The sequence below is a fragment of the Panthera pardus genome, unplaced genomic scaffold (assembly GCF_024362965.1).
Source record: "Panthera pardus isolate Hobbes unplaced genomic scaffold, ASM2436296v1 HiC_scaffold_25, whole genome shotgun sequence".
NCBI lineage: Eukaryota > Metazoa > Chordata > Mammalia > Carnivora > Felidae > Panthera > Panthera pardus.
The window spans coordinates 27790055-27806285 of record NW_026526821.1 but is presented as its reverse complement, the minus strand read 5'-3'; the positions used below and the strand labels follow the sequence as shown (position 1 = coordinate 27806285).

Genomic DNA, 16231 nt, shown 5'->3' with positions numbered 1-16231 from the left:
TGCCAAACAAATACAACTGTGAGCCAGAGCCAGATTTCTCTCTTGATAGCCGGTTTACAACCCCTTTATGGTTCCCCACTTCATCCCCTGCTGCTTTGGCCAGGGCCGGGGTGGGGGGGGTGGGGGGGGGGGGGAAAGGTTCTGGCCAGCCCTACTGATCACACCTGGGCAAGTACATGCATGCAGAAAGGTGGAACTTTGGCTCAGCAGGCAAAGTTACCCCAAAACAGTAAGCTGCCCCCAGGGCCAGTCAACTGTCATCAAGGGTGTTCAGGAATGTGTTGAACAGCCCATCCCTCCCCCTTGCCAGCTGCCTTGGTGAGCTTTCAAACCACAAAAGTGTCCTCACCTTACCGAAAACTTCCCTGGGGACCACAACACCGTGCCACCTAACGCAAACCCCCAACGTGGACTCAGAGAGGCAAGGCCATGTGCTTTGAGGGCTGGATGCCAGGCTGCAGGCTGGAACTCAGTCTCCCCTGGGGCCAGCTTTTGGGGTCCCTCCTTTTGTGGGCAGTACACTCAACTTTTATTACTGGTGCCTGTCTGCCTTTCCCTTCACATACCTCTGGACAAGTGGCTATAATCTGAGCAATGTGCTATATGTCTCCAGCAATGACAGCGGTTTGGGGATCCCCCCCCACACACACACACACAAAATCTCCAAAGGGGCTTTGAGGGGCCCAGGCACCTGTTGCCTTCCCTAACCAGCCACACATAGTCCTCTGTGACTGCATACTGCTTCTTTCTTTTTTAAATATTTATTTTTGAGAGAGACAGAGCACAAGCGGGGGAGGGGCAGAGCGAGAGGGAAACAACAGAATCCAAAGCAGGCCCCAGGCTCTGAGCTGTCAGCACAGAGCCTGATGTCAGGCTCCAACCCACGGGACCATGAGCTCATGACCTGAGCCGAAATCAGACGCTCAACTGACTGAGCCCCCCAGGAGCCCCCACACTGCTTCTAACCTGGGGTTGTGTCAGTTACGTTTATTTCAGACCCAGGGAACAGAACCCACGCTAGACCCATATTTTACAAACATCTCATTCCCTGTATTAAATCCCCTTGAAGCAGAAAGTGGTTAACACAGGGATTTGCTGCTGACAGAATTGTTGGAAGGACCAAAGGGGAAGAGCCTTCAGCTGGACCCCCTAGAACATCTCCACAGAACCAGCCCACCAGGGGAGCAGCCACTTCCTCCAAAACCAGACAGGGATATCAGCAGTCTCACTGGAACTACTGAGTTCAAGAACACAGCACTCTCGGTGTGACCCAAGGGCCAGGGGGCCGCTGCCACTGCCTTTAAAACGGTCTCCTGTCTCCCACTGTGCTGGTGGCCCAACACTGGAACACTGTCACAGAAAACTTAGGGCCTCCATGACCATCTCGCCAGCAGCAAGAGACAAGGCAATAAGAAAATGGCCCCTGCCCACCTCTGCCATCCGAACTCCGCAGCGGGGCATCTAACTGGCGGAACCTAATTCACTGTCATTATCCTGACTGCAAGGAAGTCTGAGAATGTAGTTTTTAACTCTCTAGCATGCAATACAGAAGGCGCCCCAGAGGGAGATGGGAATCGATGCTGATTCTCACTATCTAGATCCCGTCCTTCCCTCCTTGACTGGCAGCCATGCAATTTGGGACCTGACCATCAGTTTAAAGGGTGGTCCTGACCGGATAAAAAGTAATCTCACCCCCTAGGGGCTGATAAATGGGGAGGTGACTCAGTTCTGGCCAGTGAAACTTAAGGAGAGGCTCGCTGGAAGCTTTCAGGAAAGTCCGCTTCTCCCTCTCCTTTAAGAGAAAGGAAGCCAAGTCTCTCTTCTCCCTGGACGTGAACGAGGAAGCTTATCATCTCGTGACCTTGAAGGGAACCAGCCTTAGCATGAAGCCCACCCCCTGGATGGCAAAGCCGAGAGACGAAAAAAGCCCATATCCCTGATGACACCAGGGAGCGCTGACAAAACGTCCCTGAAGCCCGCTCAGGATGCTGCCTCTGGACTTCGCGGTTTGTGACGGGAGTGTCTTTATTGTTGAAGTCTGGCAGCTCAGGCTTGCCCCGCTGTAGCCCTCAGCGCCTCAACTGGCAGAACAATCCATTCTGCTTTTCACAGTCCTCTCAGAGGAAGACCTCCGGGGCTCAGCTCTCCGGTCCTCCATCTAGCAACTTTGCAGGCGCTCGTATCCGCACCCAAGGAAGGAAACTCATTTCCTGTTCCTTCTTGTAAGGTTTGTGTTCCTCAGGGTTCTCTCCTAGGCTCTCCTCCTCTCACTGTACCCTCGGGGGGGAAAATGAGCTCATGACACCCATGGCCTCAGTTTCCACCCACAAGCAGATGTGCACATTCACATTTTCAATTCCAACCTCCTCTCTAAGCTGCAAACCTGTATCTGCCTGCAGGCCACCTCCACTCCCAATATCCCAACAGCACGCAGACCAGCCCAAGTCGGAGGCTGCGGTGTGGTTCTCCTCCAGGGTTCCCCACCTCCGTGGATGGCGCCAGCACCCATCCCATCTTGCAGCCAAAAGACCCAGAAGTCCCCTCTCCCACCTCTGTCTCCCCTGCCCTAGCATCTAATCTGTCACCAGCTTCCTCTCAATTTTCTCCATCCCCACCCTAGTCCACAGCTACCATCAACTCTTACCTGGACAATGGGACCAGCCTTCTCACTGGCCTCCCTGGATCCATTCTGCCTCCCCCACCTCCCTTCCTCTCCTCACAGCAGCCATAGGGTTCTTTTCAAAAATGAGTGATCTTTACTGATCATGTCACTACCACTCCCCCCACTTCTCTACTTAAAACACTTCAACGACATCCTGGGCGGGGGAGTGGAACGCGCTTAGGGTGACTTCTGAAGCCTTCCTTACCTGGCCTGGCTCTTCCAGTCATTCTAGCTGAATCTTCAACCATGTGGCCAGCTGCCTCGCTGCAGCAGTTTTGCTCTCTCCTGCCACAGGGCCTTTGCATAAGCGGTTCTCGCCACCAGTGACATACTCTATCTGAACTGCTGTCACTGCCACCCTCAGGAGTTAAGCCCCTTTTCATCCTTCATCTCCCAGCTGCATTGTCACTTCCTCAGGGGCCACATGCTCTTCATTTAGGGCACTTACCATCAGTACACTTTTCCGTTAACCAGTGTGATTATTTGGTCATTATCTGTCTCCTCCACCAGACTATAAACTTCACGAGACTGAGAATGAAGTGTCTTTTTTGCTCATCATAAAATCCCCTAGGTCTAGCACAATGCCTAGCCGATAGCAGATGAACGACCAGTAATTATTTTTTAATGAACTACATACATTTAAGTCATAATCAATAAAGGCAGCTTATGCTTTAAAAAAAAAAAAAAAAAGTCTCTGTCCCTCATGGTCATGGCTGATTGGCTCAAATGTGGGCATCTGGCTAGAATTTGGAAATTTCCTCTCTTTGCCTCTCTGAGTCATAAGACCTGCTAGCTACTTACCATTATCCCTTCTCGCTTTCCTCAGTAAGAGAACTCCAGTTTTAGCCGAGCACATTGCCACGCTGAATGCAGACTACATATCCCAGCTGCCCTTGCGGCCAGGGGTGGCCGTGAGACCACGTTCTGACCAAGCACATGCAAGGGAACGGATTATACGGAAGTTCCGAGACAGCCCCCTAAAAAGGAGGGGGTCATGACCTTTTGCCTTTCCACTTCTCTACCTCCTTCCAGGCTGACACTTGAACATCAATCTTTTTTTTTTTTTTCAACGTTTTTTATTTATTTTTGGGACAGAGAGAGACAGAGCATGAACGGGGGAGGGGCAGAGAGAGAGGGAGACACAGAATCGGAAACAGGCTCCAGGCTCCGAGCCATCAGCCCAGAGCCTGACGCGGGGCTCCAACTCACGGACCGCGAGATCGTGACCTGGCTGAAGTCGGACGCTTAACCGACTGCGCCACCCAGGCGCCCCTGAACATCAATCTTAATCCAGAAGGGCAATCTGAGAATAAAAGCCCTACTCTAAAAAGATGGAGTGGACAGATAGAAAGGGTCTGTGCCCCTAGTGGCCATGGGGCCACCAACCCAGCCCCAGATTTCCTATTTCCAGACTCTTTTCCATGAAAGGTTACACTTTTAGTGTTTTAAACCTCTCTCGTCTAAACCTTCTCTTATCAAAAGGTGGAGGTAATCCCTCTGTCCAGCGAGAGACAGAGAAAACATCTCTGAACCCACTTTTCTCTGAGGCCCGGCTTCACCCCACAGTCAAGGGAGCCAAGTGTCCCCATTTCCATTAAGCTAATTCACACTGGCTTTCATCACTTGCAAACAAGAATCTTGGCTAACACACTGAGACTAGTCTGGGAGTCCAAAAGCACGGAGAGACCTTCAAGATCTATTATTAATTTAAAATGTAATCAAACAGCTCATATTTATTGAGCACTTACAGTGTGTTGGGCACTGTTCTAAGGACTTTGCCCACGTCCTCTCTCTTCATTCTTCCAACAAACAGCCTTACAAATTAGGTGACATGATTATGGCCATTTTGCAGGTTAGGAAACTGAGGCACAGACAGGGGACTGACTGGCCCAAGGTCACACATCGAGTAAGAGATGTGTAATTTTAACCCAGGCAACAGGAAGAACTATTGGGGATGACCTATGAAATTGCCCCTTTGCCCTAGTTTTGTGCCCCTCCCCCCACCAGTAGCAGAGCCTGAGATTCAAGTGCAGGCAGTGTCTTTGGGAGGTGATCCTAGGAACCCGGGGTGGGGGGGTGGGGGGCGGGCAAGAGGAATAAGACAGAGAGTGTGTTAGTGAGGTCACTGCTACAACAACAGGGCTGGGTACTGCTGGTGTCTGCAAAGGGTCTGGAAAGTTCCAAATGGTCTGGAACACCTCTCACAATGTGCCCACCCATGACAATGGAAGGCTGGCTTTTGCCCCCCAGCTCCTGTCCCCAGAAGTGAACACCCTAACATCTCTGGCACGTGCTGGTGAATGAGCAAAGCTCCCGCAGGGATGGAACATGTAGACGACACAGGGAGCGTGGGCTGGGAAGCTGGCAGTGCTGGGTGAGTCCCGGCTTGCACAGAGCTTCCCCCCACAACTTCAGCTGAAATCCAAGGTGGGCCAAGAGCCCCTGACACTGACACTCAGGCCTTCACTTCCTCCCTTCCTCAGCAACAAACCTCACATCTGTCCAGACATCCACCCATCCCTGAGCCCCCCTGAGTGGCTCAAAGGAGGCTGACCTCAGGGGTGTGGCTGACTGGTCTCCTCTGGGCCAGTCCCGGTCACCCCAGTGGGTGACAGGCTCCAACACCCATGCTTAAGCAGCTCCCACATGGCATGTCTCTGGGGAACATTATTAATCCTGACTCAAGCCAGCCGAACCAGACCCAAGAGAAGGGCTTTAACCCCATCATCGCTGAGGGAGGTTTCTCTCTCTTCTGGACGTGAACTGCTATGGACTGAGTGTGCGTTCCCCCCCCCCCCCCCCCCCGAAATTCATATGTGGAAGCCTGATCTTCAGTGCGATGGCATGTGGAGGTGGGGTTTGGGGGCAGGCAGAGCCCTCATGAATGTGATGTGTGCCCTTGAGGGCAGAAGCTCAGAGAGCTCCCTCGCCCAGAACACAGCAAGAAGACAGCAGTCTGTGAACTGGGAAGGGGTTCACCCCTCCTCGATCTCAGACTTCCAGCTCCCAGCACTGTGGGAAATGAGCATTTATTGCTGTAGCCACCCAGTCTACGGTATTTTGGAATAATAGCTAAGTGAGAGCTGAGCTAAGACATAAGTGAAGAAGGAGCCTGTCCCCACGGGCACCAGCAGTCATTTTGTGACTATGAGAAGCGGTTAAGTGTGAAACTGTCCCAAGCCCCCAAGGAGATGCCCCGCAGGCACCGAAGCTGCAGGAGACAGAAGCCAACTTCCTGCCTAAAATAAGAACAGGAAACTCAAGGGTTGCTACGAACGACAAAGAGAAGACGGAGAGGAAAACAAGGGAGAGACAATGAGACCAAAGCAACATGGCAGGATCCTGTACATAGAAATGGACAAGCGCATTTCGGGGGGGGGGGGGGGGGAATCTAAAATGCAATGTTCATCTTATGGCACCAAAATCCTTTCATCTTCCCAAACATTCAGGAAAGTCTTCTGCATACCCAAACGCCTGGTGTATGAGACCAGAAATGGCAGAAATTTCCCATCTTCAGGCCACCCTCAACCAGGGAGGGACAGGAGTCAGTGAGCATATACTCAGCCCCCTGTCCCTCAGAGGGACAGTTCTGATGCACGATGCAGGACACTTCTTCAGAGAGTCCCTAGCAGGAGTGAGCCCTAGTTGCCCACCCAGTTAACCCGCTCATCAGCATATACCCTTTATTGGCATTTCTCCCTTCCCCACTACTTCCTGGCATCGCCTCCTACAGTAGATGTGTGTTCCAAAGATGGCCACAACAACACCTCCCACCCACAAGCTCTTTTAGAACCTTCCTATTCCTTCCATCAAGAGACAGTCTCTGTCCCCTTCCCTTCCCTTGAGCCGGGGTAGAGGGAGGACACTTGTGACAGCTCCTGCAAATAGAACACTGCAGGAAGAATGCTACATGACTTCCAAGACTAGATTGGAAAAGGCCATGAAGTTTCTGCCAGGTTCTCTTAGGACACTCACTCTTAGAAGCCAGCTATGAGGAAGCCCAGGCCCCATGGAGAGGCCCCATGGAGGTGTTCCGGCTGACAGGCAATACCGTCCAACAGATGTGTAAATGAAGTCGCCTCCAGATGATTCCAGCCGGAGCCATCAAGTCACTCCCCGCTGTTGAGTCACCTGGCTGATGGCCCAGACGTTGTAGAGAAGAGACAAGCAGTCCCCACCATGCCCCGTCTGAGGACTTGACCCACAGAATCTGCGAGGATAGCAAAGTGGTGATTTTATGCCGCTGAATTTTGGAGCGGTTTGTTCTGCAGCGGTAGTAACTAGAACATTTCCCAAATAGACTACCTGCGCCCAGGCCTTGTCCCAGCGTCTACTTTTGGGAGAATCCAAAATGAAACACAAAGGTACTGTGTAGAGGCCAGCTCTCCGACTTCCGCCAATGAAGCTACGCCAATCGTGGCCATTGGGCATGGGCATGCGATACAACTCTTGCCAAAACGATAGGGGGAAAAGGCTCCTGGGCAGGGAAGACCAGTAAGGAATGGTTAGTAAAGCTTTCTTCACTCTCAAAAAGAAGCAACGAGGGACGTCCTAAGTTCTACCTTTGTTGTGTAGTGATGTGAGCGCTTTCAGCTACAGGAGCCTTCTGAGGACCGCAAGGGGCAAGTCAAGGATTAAAACCTAGGACCCAGAGGACGAAAACCGAAGAACCTGCTGCCCACCGTGGCCACACGGGGCCAATGCAGCGGACGCTTAGGCGAATTCTCACAATCCACACTCGTGACAGCTTTGGGCGACGGGCCGTTCACGACTTCAGGCCCGTCAGTAACCAGCCCAGGCGGCAGCCTCCCCTCCCCACAGGACGCACCGTCTCTGGTTTTCTCCAGGCAAGAGAGTGACTCTGCATTTCCCCCGTGCAGAGGCAACCAGGGGAAGGAGGAGGAAAATCAAACCAGATAGGCCTGTCTGTCTGTCGCCAGGTCTGAGACCCGCCCCGCCTCCTTGCTTGAGCTCAGGCTGCGACTGTGGCTGTGGAATGTCCTTGCTGCCTGCCTTTTCTTCAGCACTTTGCAGGCGCCAAGTACCTTTCTAAACACTTAGTGTGTTACTCTCATCTACTCTCCTGGCGAACCAGAGAAGAAACTGAGGCAAGAGAAGGGGAGCTACCCTCCCCCACACACGCCATGTCACACAGTTTACCAGGTGGCAGAGCCACGATTCAAATGTGACCTCAGAGCCTACACCCTAAACTGTCACCTGCTTCTTCCCTCTCCCTCTCCAAGACCAAGCCCTTTTCCAGTCGGAATGCCTCGGCCACAGGGACCCTCTCCTGATGCTCTCAGTCAAATATGGCCTCCCCTTCAGCGCTCTGGGTGTTCACGATCGAACCAGTCACTTTCCTTGGTTACTGCTGTGTAAACACTGACTTACCGCCCACGCTGCCCTCCATTGGCCATTATCTCTAAGTGTTCCCACGATTTCCTCACAACCATTTTAAAAGAAGAGAACGCTGAGACTCAGAGAGGTTAAGCAACTTGCCTGAGACCACACAGCTAGGTAGTGATCAAATGGGGATCCAAACCCAAGCATATCTGGGCCAAAGTCCTAAGGTTGCCATAGATGGCTGATCAACACCTGGAATTTAAACCAGGAGCCTCTGCCTACCTCCCCCTGGCCTCGGAAAACAATGGGTGCTGAACCCGGACCAGAGGGGAGAGAGGACTTCGAAGGGGAGAGAGTGGGGCTGGCACTCAGCATATCTGGACCCAAGCCATCACCACCACCCCCTGCAGCCTCGTGTCCACATCCGTAAACAGGTGTCGGTGGCCCTGTAAGTGGCCCCGGGGCTGCAGGCTCCGATGACTTTCGTTTCCAGCTGCCCTACCTTGGAAAAGCAGTGCAATAATTCTGGCCCCAACGCCTACATCGTAGTGGTGCAGCGAGGATGCGATGAGACAGTCCGCGTGTCTGGGGCAGTGCCCACACATTGTCAGCAGCATTCCAGAAGGCTCCTTGTGACAGTTACTTTGGCTGCACAGAGGCAGCCAGCAGTGAAGCACAAAATGCAATCTGGAGGGGCAGCCTGGAGCTGAACCCGGGCTCGGCCACGTTAACTGGCTCCACGACCTTGGGCAAATCATTTAAAGCTCGCCGCGCCTCAGTCTACTTATCTGTAGAAGGGGGATAATGGCCACACCTATCTGGCGGGGTTGTTTGGAGGCTTAAATAAGTTAATACACATGCAAAGCGTGCAGAAGAGTGTCTGCCGGCGCCAGCTTTCGTCCTTTGGCTCCTGTCGGTATTAGTATCACCTCCCTGGCCATTCCGGCAAAGGCTCCCAGGGGGCCGGGGCAGCCGAGCACTGCGGCGTTTTGCCGACTCATCCTGGCTCCGCAGGTCCGGCCGCCCCCTCGTCCCCGCCCCCGCCCGCCACGAGCCTGAGTCACCCCGGCCGGCGCGTCAGCCGCGCCCCTCCCGCCGCCCCGCGACCTGCAGACTCACCCTGAGTCAGCCCGCCCGGGCGCTTCCACTCCGGGACGCGGCGCGGCGGAGGGGAGGCTGCGGGGCGCCCCCCGGCGGACAGCCCGAGGGCCGCGCGGGCCGCCGCGCGCCGGGAGCGGGGAGCGCGGGGCCGGACCACTGAGGGGCGGGGAGGCACGCTCTCGCCCCGGCGCCCGCCCCCGCCGCCCGCGCGGAGTGGTACGGCCCGGCCGGGGTTAAAGCCCGCGGGAGGCTGCGCGGCGGGCGGGCGGCGGCGCGATGGGGCTGCGAGCCGGAGGAGCGCTGGGCAGGGCGGGGGCCGGGGCCGGGGCCGGGGCCGGGGTCGGCCGGGGGGGCCCTGGGGGCCCCGGGCCGAGCGGCGGCGCGCAGGGCGGCAGCATCCACTCGGGCTGCATCGCCGCGGTGCACAACGTCCCTTTGCGCGTGCTTATCCGGCCACTGCCGTCCGTGCTGGACCCGGCTAAGGTGCAGAGCCTCGTGGACGCGATCCGGGTGAGGCCCCTGGGAGGCAGGCCGGCCGGCGGGAGGGTTCCGCAGGAGGGAGGTCGCCCCGGACGCGAGACGGGACCGGTTCCGGGCGCCGCCGGAGCTCAGCATTTGCTGTGTGACCTTGAGCAAGGGGCTGGGCCTCTCTGGGCCTCTGTTTCCTCACTCGGGCCAGCAGGAGATTGGACCAGATAACTAAAATAACGATCGCTGAGTCTATTTATAAAGATAGCACTTGCAGCCCCCGGGAGCTGTTTCTAGTGCTGTATCTAGTCAGGTGGATACTGTTCCTCTTTTATGGACGAGGAAACTGAGGCTCCGAAGGATTTTTTTTTTTTTTTTTAAGTAACTTGTCCAAGGTCAAGCGCTTTGAAAGTGGCACAGACTGACCCCGATGCCCCGCAGCATAGCCACCACACTCGCTGGAGTGAAGCCGTGCCGTCACGTTTGGCTGTCACAGTCGGTGGCTCTGGACATGTCATGTCTGCTGGGTGGGCCTTGTTTAAACTGGAACTGGGAGAGGACAGGGGTCAGCCCCAGCATTGAGGGAGGGTGCTCAAGAATGGGGACACGATCCCGGCAGGAACTGTGGGGGAGGGAGGGAAGAGTTGTGTCAGGTTAGGCCTGCATGGCATAGGTCATCTTACCCCATCATACCCTTGCCAGGTGACCTTGTGAGACCCCAAGGCCCCACCAGACACCTCCACAGCTCCTCACAATGGTGTTCAGACCTAGAGTTTGCACTACTGTTCCTTCTACCAGGAGCTGCTTCCCCCCAGATAGCCACAAAACCTGCCCCCTCTCTTGGTTCAGGCCTCAGCACCCCCTTCTCCACCCTGGCTAACAGAGCCCTGGCTTTCAAGTTCTCCCCTTATAAACCGAAGTATTTCTCCATAACGCACTTCTGTGCACCTAACTTATACATTTGTTTGTGTTTTATCGTCTGCCTTCCCCACCTCATGCGCAGAAGCAGGGGCTTTGTCATATCTTGGCTGTTTCCTCACCAGTAGCATGGTGCCTGGCCGTTCGCGAAGGATCTAGCCGTGTATGTGCTCTCCCACCCTGGGGCCTTTGCACGGGCTTTGATCCCTGCCGGAACTCGTCCATTTCTACTGTTTCTAATTCCTTCTTGCTCTCTAGGTCCCAGTGTTCAGTGTCTTCCCCGATGCCCCCTACTGGGTTAGTGGCCTCCTGTGGGCCCCCAGACACCTGCGTGCCCACCAGCATAGCTCTGATCCCACTGGGTTTTTATGGCCTGTTTAGACACCTGGCTTCCATGCTAGAAGCATATGCTCTGTGAGGGCAAGAACCAAGCCTGTCTTTGCTAACCACATGTATTCCTTTTCTTTGGCAACTGTAACACATTACCAGGAACTTAGTGGCTTAAAACAATACTAACCACATGTATTCCTTTTCTATGGCAACTGTAACAGATTACCAGGAACTTAGTGGCTTGAAACAATACAAATGTATTATTTCATAGTTCTGTAGTTTAAAAGTCCAAAATGGGGGGAGGGAGGGGGCTCCTGGGTGGCTCAGTTGGTTAAGCGGCTGGTTGGTTTGGGCTCAGGTCATGACCTCCTGGTTTGTGAGTTTGAGCTCCACGTCGGGCTCCACCCTGACAGTGTGGAGCCTGCTTGGAATCTTCTTTCACTCTCCCTCTGTCTCTGCTCCTCTCCCATTCTGTCTTTCTCTCTCTCTCTCTCTCTCCCCCTCCCTCCCTCCCTCCAAATAAATAAATAAACCTTAAAAATAGTAAAAAATATATAAAAGTCCAAAATGGGTCTCGCTGGGCTAAAATCAAGGTGGCAGCAAGGCTGTATTCCTTCTGGAGGCTCTCAGGGAAAATCCCTCTCCTTGCCTTTCCCAGCTTCTAGAGGCCACCCACATCCTTTGGCTCATGGCTTCTTTCCACCATCTTCAAAGCCAGCACCATCAGACCTCCTCTTTTGCCTTTCTCTTCCACTCTCAAGGACGCCAGTGATTACATTCGGCCCATCTGGATAACCCAGAATAATCTCTCCATCTCAGGATCCTTAACTGCATTCCATGCGTAAAGCCCCTTTTGCCTTGTAAGGTAACATGTTCACGGGCTCCAGGAATTAGGACATGGACGTCTCGGGGGACTGTGATTCTGCCCACCCACCATCACACCTCCAGCACCTGGCCCATCCAGCACACTGCCCCTCATTAGTGCCCCACTGCCAGGCAGACTGTGCTCTATGCCTCACATGCACCAGCTCTGTGACTGTTCATCTGCAGCCCTATAGAGGGCCCACTCCCATTTTACAGATGAGGAATGATGCTCCAAGGGGCAAGGCTACTTGCTCTGGGTCCGCTAGCTGCTCAGGGGAGACTCTGAAATTCAAACTCAGGTTTTTTGGGGTTCCAGAGTCCCAACCTGTAACCCCTGGGCATTACTGCTTACAAATCATTTGTGGAATAAAGGTATCAATAAATCTGTCAAATAAGCATAAAAAAAAGAGAACCCATGGGCGCTGTCTAATGTGGTCTCCCCACTGTGCCCCGTCCTTCGACCCCACCCCAGGCTCTCCCTACTCACAGGACCACTGCTCTGCACTGGCTGCTCAGGGCCCTAACAGAAAGTCAACTAAGGTTCTCTTCTTTCTCTTCTCCTTACATCACCCCGTGCATCTCAGATCTGCCCCCATGTCCCAAACCTGTCCTCCTCTCCCTGTCCAGCGTCTTTCGCTGGACGCCTGCTAAGGCCTCACCTCGGTCTCACCTGCTCTTGACTTTGCCTGCCCCGCCGAGCCTGCTCTCTCATGACAGCTTCCTAGAATGGTCATCAAATCACATCACCCTCCGCTGTTTAAAACACTCCAGGGCCTACCCACTGCTCTTAGAAACAAACCTGCCCAGTCTGGCTCCTGCTGACCTTTCTGACCTGTTGTACCCTTGACCTCGTGTCCACTCTGATCACACTGGCCTCCTTGCCCGTGCCTCCAACACAGTGAACTTGTTCTGGCCTTTTGCATTTGCTGTTCCCTCTAAGACGTCCCTATTTGATAGATGGGACAGCTGAGGCACAGACGTTAGTTGTCCAAGATCACATAGCAGTTCAGTAGCAGAGCTGAGATTTGAGCCTGGGCCTAGGCAGTCTGGCCCTGATTCTAAACTATTGCACCTGTCTCTCTTCCCAAGCTGGCTCCTCTGTGTTCGATGTCTGCTCCCTTGTCACCTCAGGCCCCGTGGCCACCCACGACCTGTGTCACCGTCCTCCTAGCATCCATCACGCCAACACTCACTTTTCCCTTCCATCCGCCCCACGGGACTGGAGCCCCATGAAGGCAGGGGCCGTGTCCATCCCATTCTGGCTGTACCTTATTCCCAGAGTCTAGAACAGGGCCCAACAGATCGCGTGTCTGTGGCATAATAATAAACACAAGTGTTTAACAACCTGGCCTCTAGCAGGGGGGAAAGCCCTGACTCGTGGCACCGGCTCGTTTCCCTGATGTAAACCACCGTGGCTGATTTTCAAGCTATCGAGCAGCTCCCCAAATTGCCGAGTATTTAACAGTTGGCTCTCACCATCCAGCGTGAGCACCCTGTAGGAGCTCGACAGCGTCTCCTCTGCAAACCACCAAGTGCTGTGCCGTGTTCACTGACCCTGTACCCTCTTCTCCAGGAGGATCCCGACAGCGTCCCCCCTATCGACGTCCTCTGGATCAAAGGGGCCCAGGGTGGCGACTATTTCTACTCCTTTGGCGGCTGCCATCGCTACGCAGCCTACCGGCAGCTGCAGCGAGAGACCATCCCCGCCAAGCTCGTCCAGTCCACCCTCTCGGACCTCAGGGTGTACCTGGGCGCTTCCACGCCGGACTTACAATAGCAGCCGCCGTGGCCCCTGCCAGCCCTGCGAAGGTCCCAGAAGACACACTTGGCCTCCAGCGGGCTGGGCCATGCAGAAAGCGTACAGGGGTGCCTCTCCGTGCCTGAGGGGGAGGTCTGACTCTGAGCACCTGTTCCACTCGCTGCAAGGCCTTGGACTCCTTCCTGAACAGCGTGGGAGCCCCAGATCCCACTGCTGTGAAAATGGGGTCCTATCTTTGACCTCGAGGTATTTTTGAGAGAATGGGATGGAAAAGAAGATGGGTTTGGAGAGCTACAGACTCCTGGCTCCAGAGTCCCAAGGACAAGGATCCTTCTGCATTGTTGTCTGTGTAGTTCCCAGTATGCGGGATACATTCGGCTGCGAGTAGACGAAAGCCTAGGCTGCAGTGGTTTCAACAAAGAGAGGTTCGTCCACAGAGCATGAATTCTGGAGACAGGCGGTATGGGTGCAGGACCCCAGAGAAGGTAGAGCTCACCTCTCTGTGATTCCTTTTGGCCTCTCCCTTATTGCTTGTTACTTCATGGTCCAAGATGGCAGCTGTACCTCCAGGAATCATGGCTGCATTTGAAGAAGAAAGGTGCGGGGGAGGAGGAAGGGCCAAGCCCACTCTCAACTTCTATCATAAAGTCAAACCTTTTTCGGAGGCCTATTTCCTGTTCTATCCCCCTGCATCTTTCCGTTAGGTCTCCTTGGCCCAAACCGGCTACCATTCCCACCCCTGGCTGCAAAGAAAGTTTAGATGGCAGGGAACAGAACTGTCATATTGAGGAGACCCTTCGTATCCCATCTCCTGGGACTGGCGCACTGTTTCCTGAAATAAAGGTGGAATCCCATTACCAAGAGAGAAATGAGGAGTTGTGTATCAGTTAGTCTTTGCCGTGTAACAAACCATCCCCAAACTTGACAGCTAAAAGCACATCATTCATTTGCCTGTAGTTCTGTGGGTTTGCAGGTTAGGCTGGGCACATGTGGACAGTTCTGGTCTTGCCCAGGGTCACTCCTGAGGCTGCATGCCGTCAGCCGTTAACCTTGGATGGGGCTGGATGGTCTAAGATAGCCCTATTCACTTGTCGGGCATTTGGCAGGCTGTTGCCTGGTTGACTTAGTCCTCCCCCATGTGGTCTCTCCAGCAGGTCAGCTCAGGCTTATTTAGATGGTGTCAGAGTGCCAAGAGAGTGAGTGAAGCTAGAAGGCTTCTTGGGTTCTAGGCCCAGAATTGGTAAGACGTCGCTTCTGCAAAGTTCTTTTGGTCAGAGCAAATCATACGACTGGCCTGGATTCGAGGAGTGGCAAAACAGACTACATCTCTTACTGGGAGAAACTGCAAAGAATTGGTGGCATTTTTCATGAGTCACAAATGGCTGTGCGTGGGCAAATAACTGTTTCTTTCTGTACGGGGCCTTGATCTGCCCAAGCCAGGGTTAATTACCAACACATTGTCCCGGCCCCTCAATCTAGGGGAAGAAGCAACGGGGCAGGGGTGGACCTCTCCCAGGGCTGGGCTTGCTCTAATAGAGGCATCTCAGGGTCTGAGATGGCTGTTGGAGGTAGGCCAGGTGGGACATTCCAAAGGGACTTCTGAAAATAAGAGTCCTGGGTGAAAGGAAGAGGGGCAGGAAGGGTGCAGAGTGAGGCAGGCTTTGCTGTCATCGCCCTTCTGGGGTGACCTGAGGTCACCAGGTGTTTTCCAGTCTCAGTTTCCCCAGCTCAGTAACAAAGATAACTGCTCTCCCACCCATTCTCCATCCCAGGGAAAGATGACTGAGGTGACCAGCTGAAACTGAAAATGAATGTAGTCCTAAATGGAGTGTGACAATCCTAGAACAAAAAAAGGACAGTGGTGGGAAAATTGGAGCTCTGAACAAGGTCTGGATTTTACTCAATAATAACCTACCAATGTCAGTCTCTTAGTTTTGACAAATGTACATGGAAAATGGAAGGTGATGGGGGAGGGGAGGCCCGGTACAGAGTATATAGGAACTCTTTGCTATCTTTGCAACTTTTATGTAAACCAAAAAGCATTCCCAAATAAAAGCTTGTTTAATGAAAACGAGGGGGTATAGTTACTTTGGACCGCCGGCTTAGATTCTCAAACAGGTTTTCTAAAACACGGATGGCTGGGCCCCACCCCCGGAGTTTCTGACTTGGTAGGTCTGGAGTGGGACCAGCGGATTTGCTTTTCTAACAAATTCCCAGGTGCTGCTGCTGCTGCCATTCGGGGACCTCAGGCTGAGACCACTGATCTAGACTGAGTCAGTTCTCTTCAAATATGGTGACACCCCCCCTCCACACACGTTGGGCTGGGTCCCGGAGCCCGTGTTACGGGATCAGCTTGTACCCTCATTCATCAGGTGACACGGGGCAAGCCCTTCCTTGGGGACTTTTTCCAAGCTGTCAAACGGACTGCCTACCCCTGAGATTTGTACCAAGGGTCAGGAAGCTGAGGGCACGTTTTGTAAACTGCGGTCATGAGGTGCCCCTGGCTCATGTGAGTAACCACCTCCTGACCCGCAAGTGGGTCTAAGGTACCAGAATGTTTGCCCCTTCCTGAGAAGGCTTTCCCTTCCTGCAGATAGGACCCAAGCAGGCAGCTTGGTCTAGACATTGCTAGACGCTGGGAGGGCGGTGAGGAACCGACTTGGAACGGAATTGGGATTGTTCATTGTCCGAGACGGGGAGCAGGGTTTTGAAACTGGCTGGTTGGTTGCTCTCAGTGGAGGCTGAGAGCTGCGTTTTTCTCCTGCGCCAGCAGGTGGCGCTGCTTT

At 53.9% G+C, this 16231-nt stretch overlaps 2 protein-coding genes across 3 annotated transcripts in view; one reads left to right on the top strand and one right to left on the bottom strand.

Moving 5' to 3' along the window:
- FAM110A (family with sequence similarity 110 member A) overlaps positions 1-9238 on the bottom strand; it is a 134421-nt gene extending 125183 nt beyond the window's left edge. The window contains exon 1 of one of the 2 annotated variants that reach the window (XM_053890372.1): positions 9125-9238. The gene's annotated coding sequence lies outside the window, so the exon portion shown is untranslated. Of the gene's footprint in view, positions 1-8507; positions 9019-9124 lie in introns of those variants that run through there. The other variant, XM_053890371.1, reaches the window with a different exon arrangement.
- Positions 9239-9280: 42 nt separating this feature from the next.
- On the top strand, positions 9281-15516 carry SRXN1 (sulfiredoxin 1). The gene is made up of 2 exons (XM_019458920.2): positions 9281-9616; positions 13260-15516. Exons 1-2 carry the CDS (start codon positions 9383-9385, stop codon positions 13461-13463), a joined length of 438 nt encoding a protein of 145 aa, XP_019314465.2. The 5' UTR covers positions 9281-9382; the 3' UTR covers positions 13464-15516.
- Positions 15517-16231: the final 715 nt, after the last annotated feature.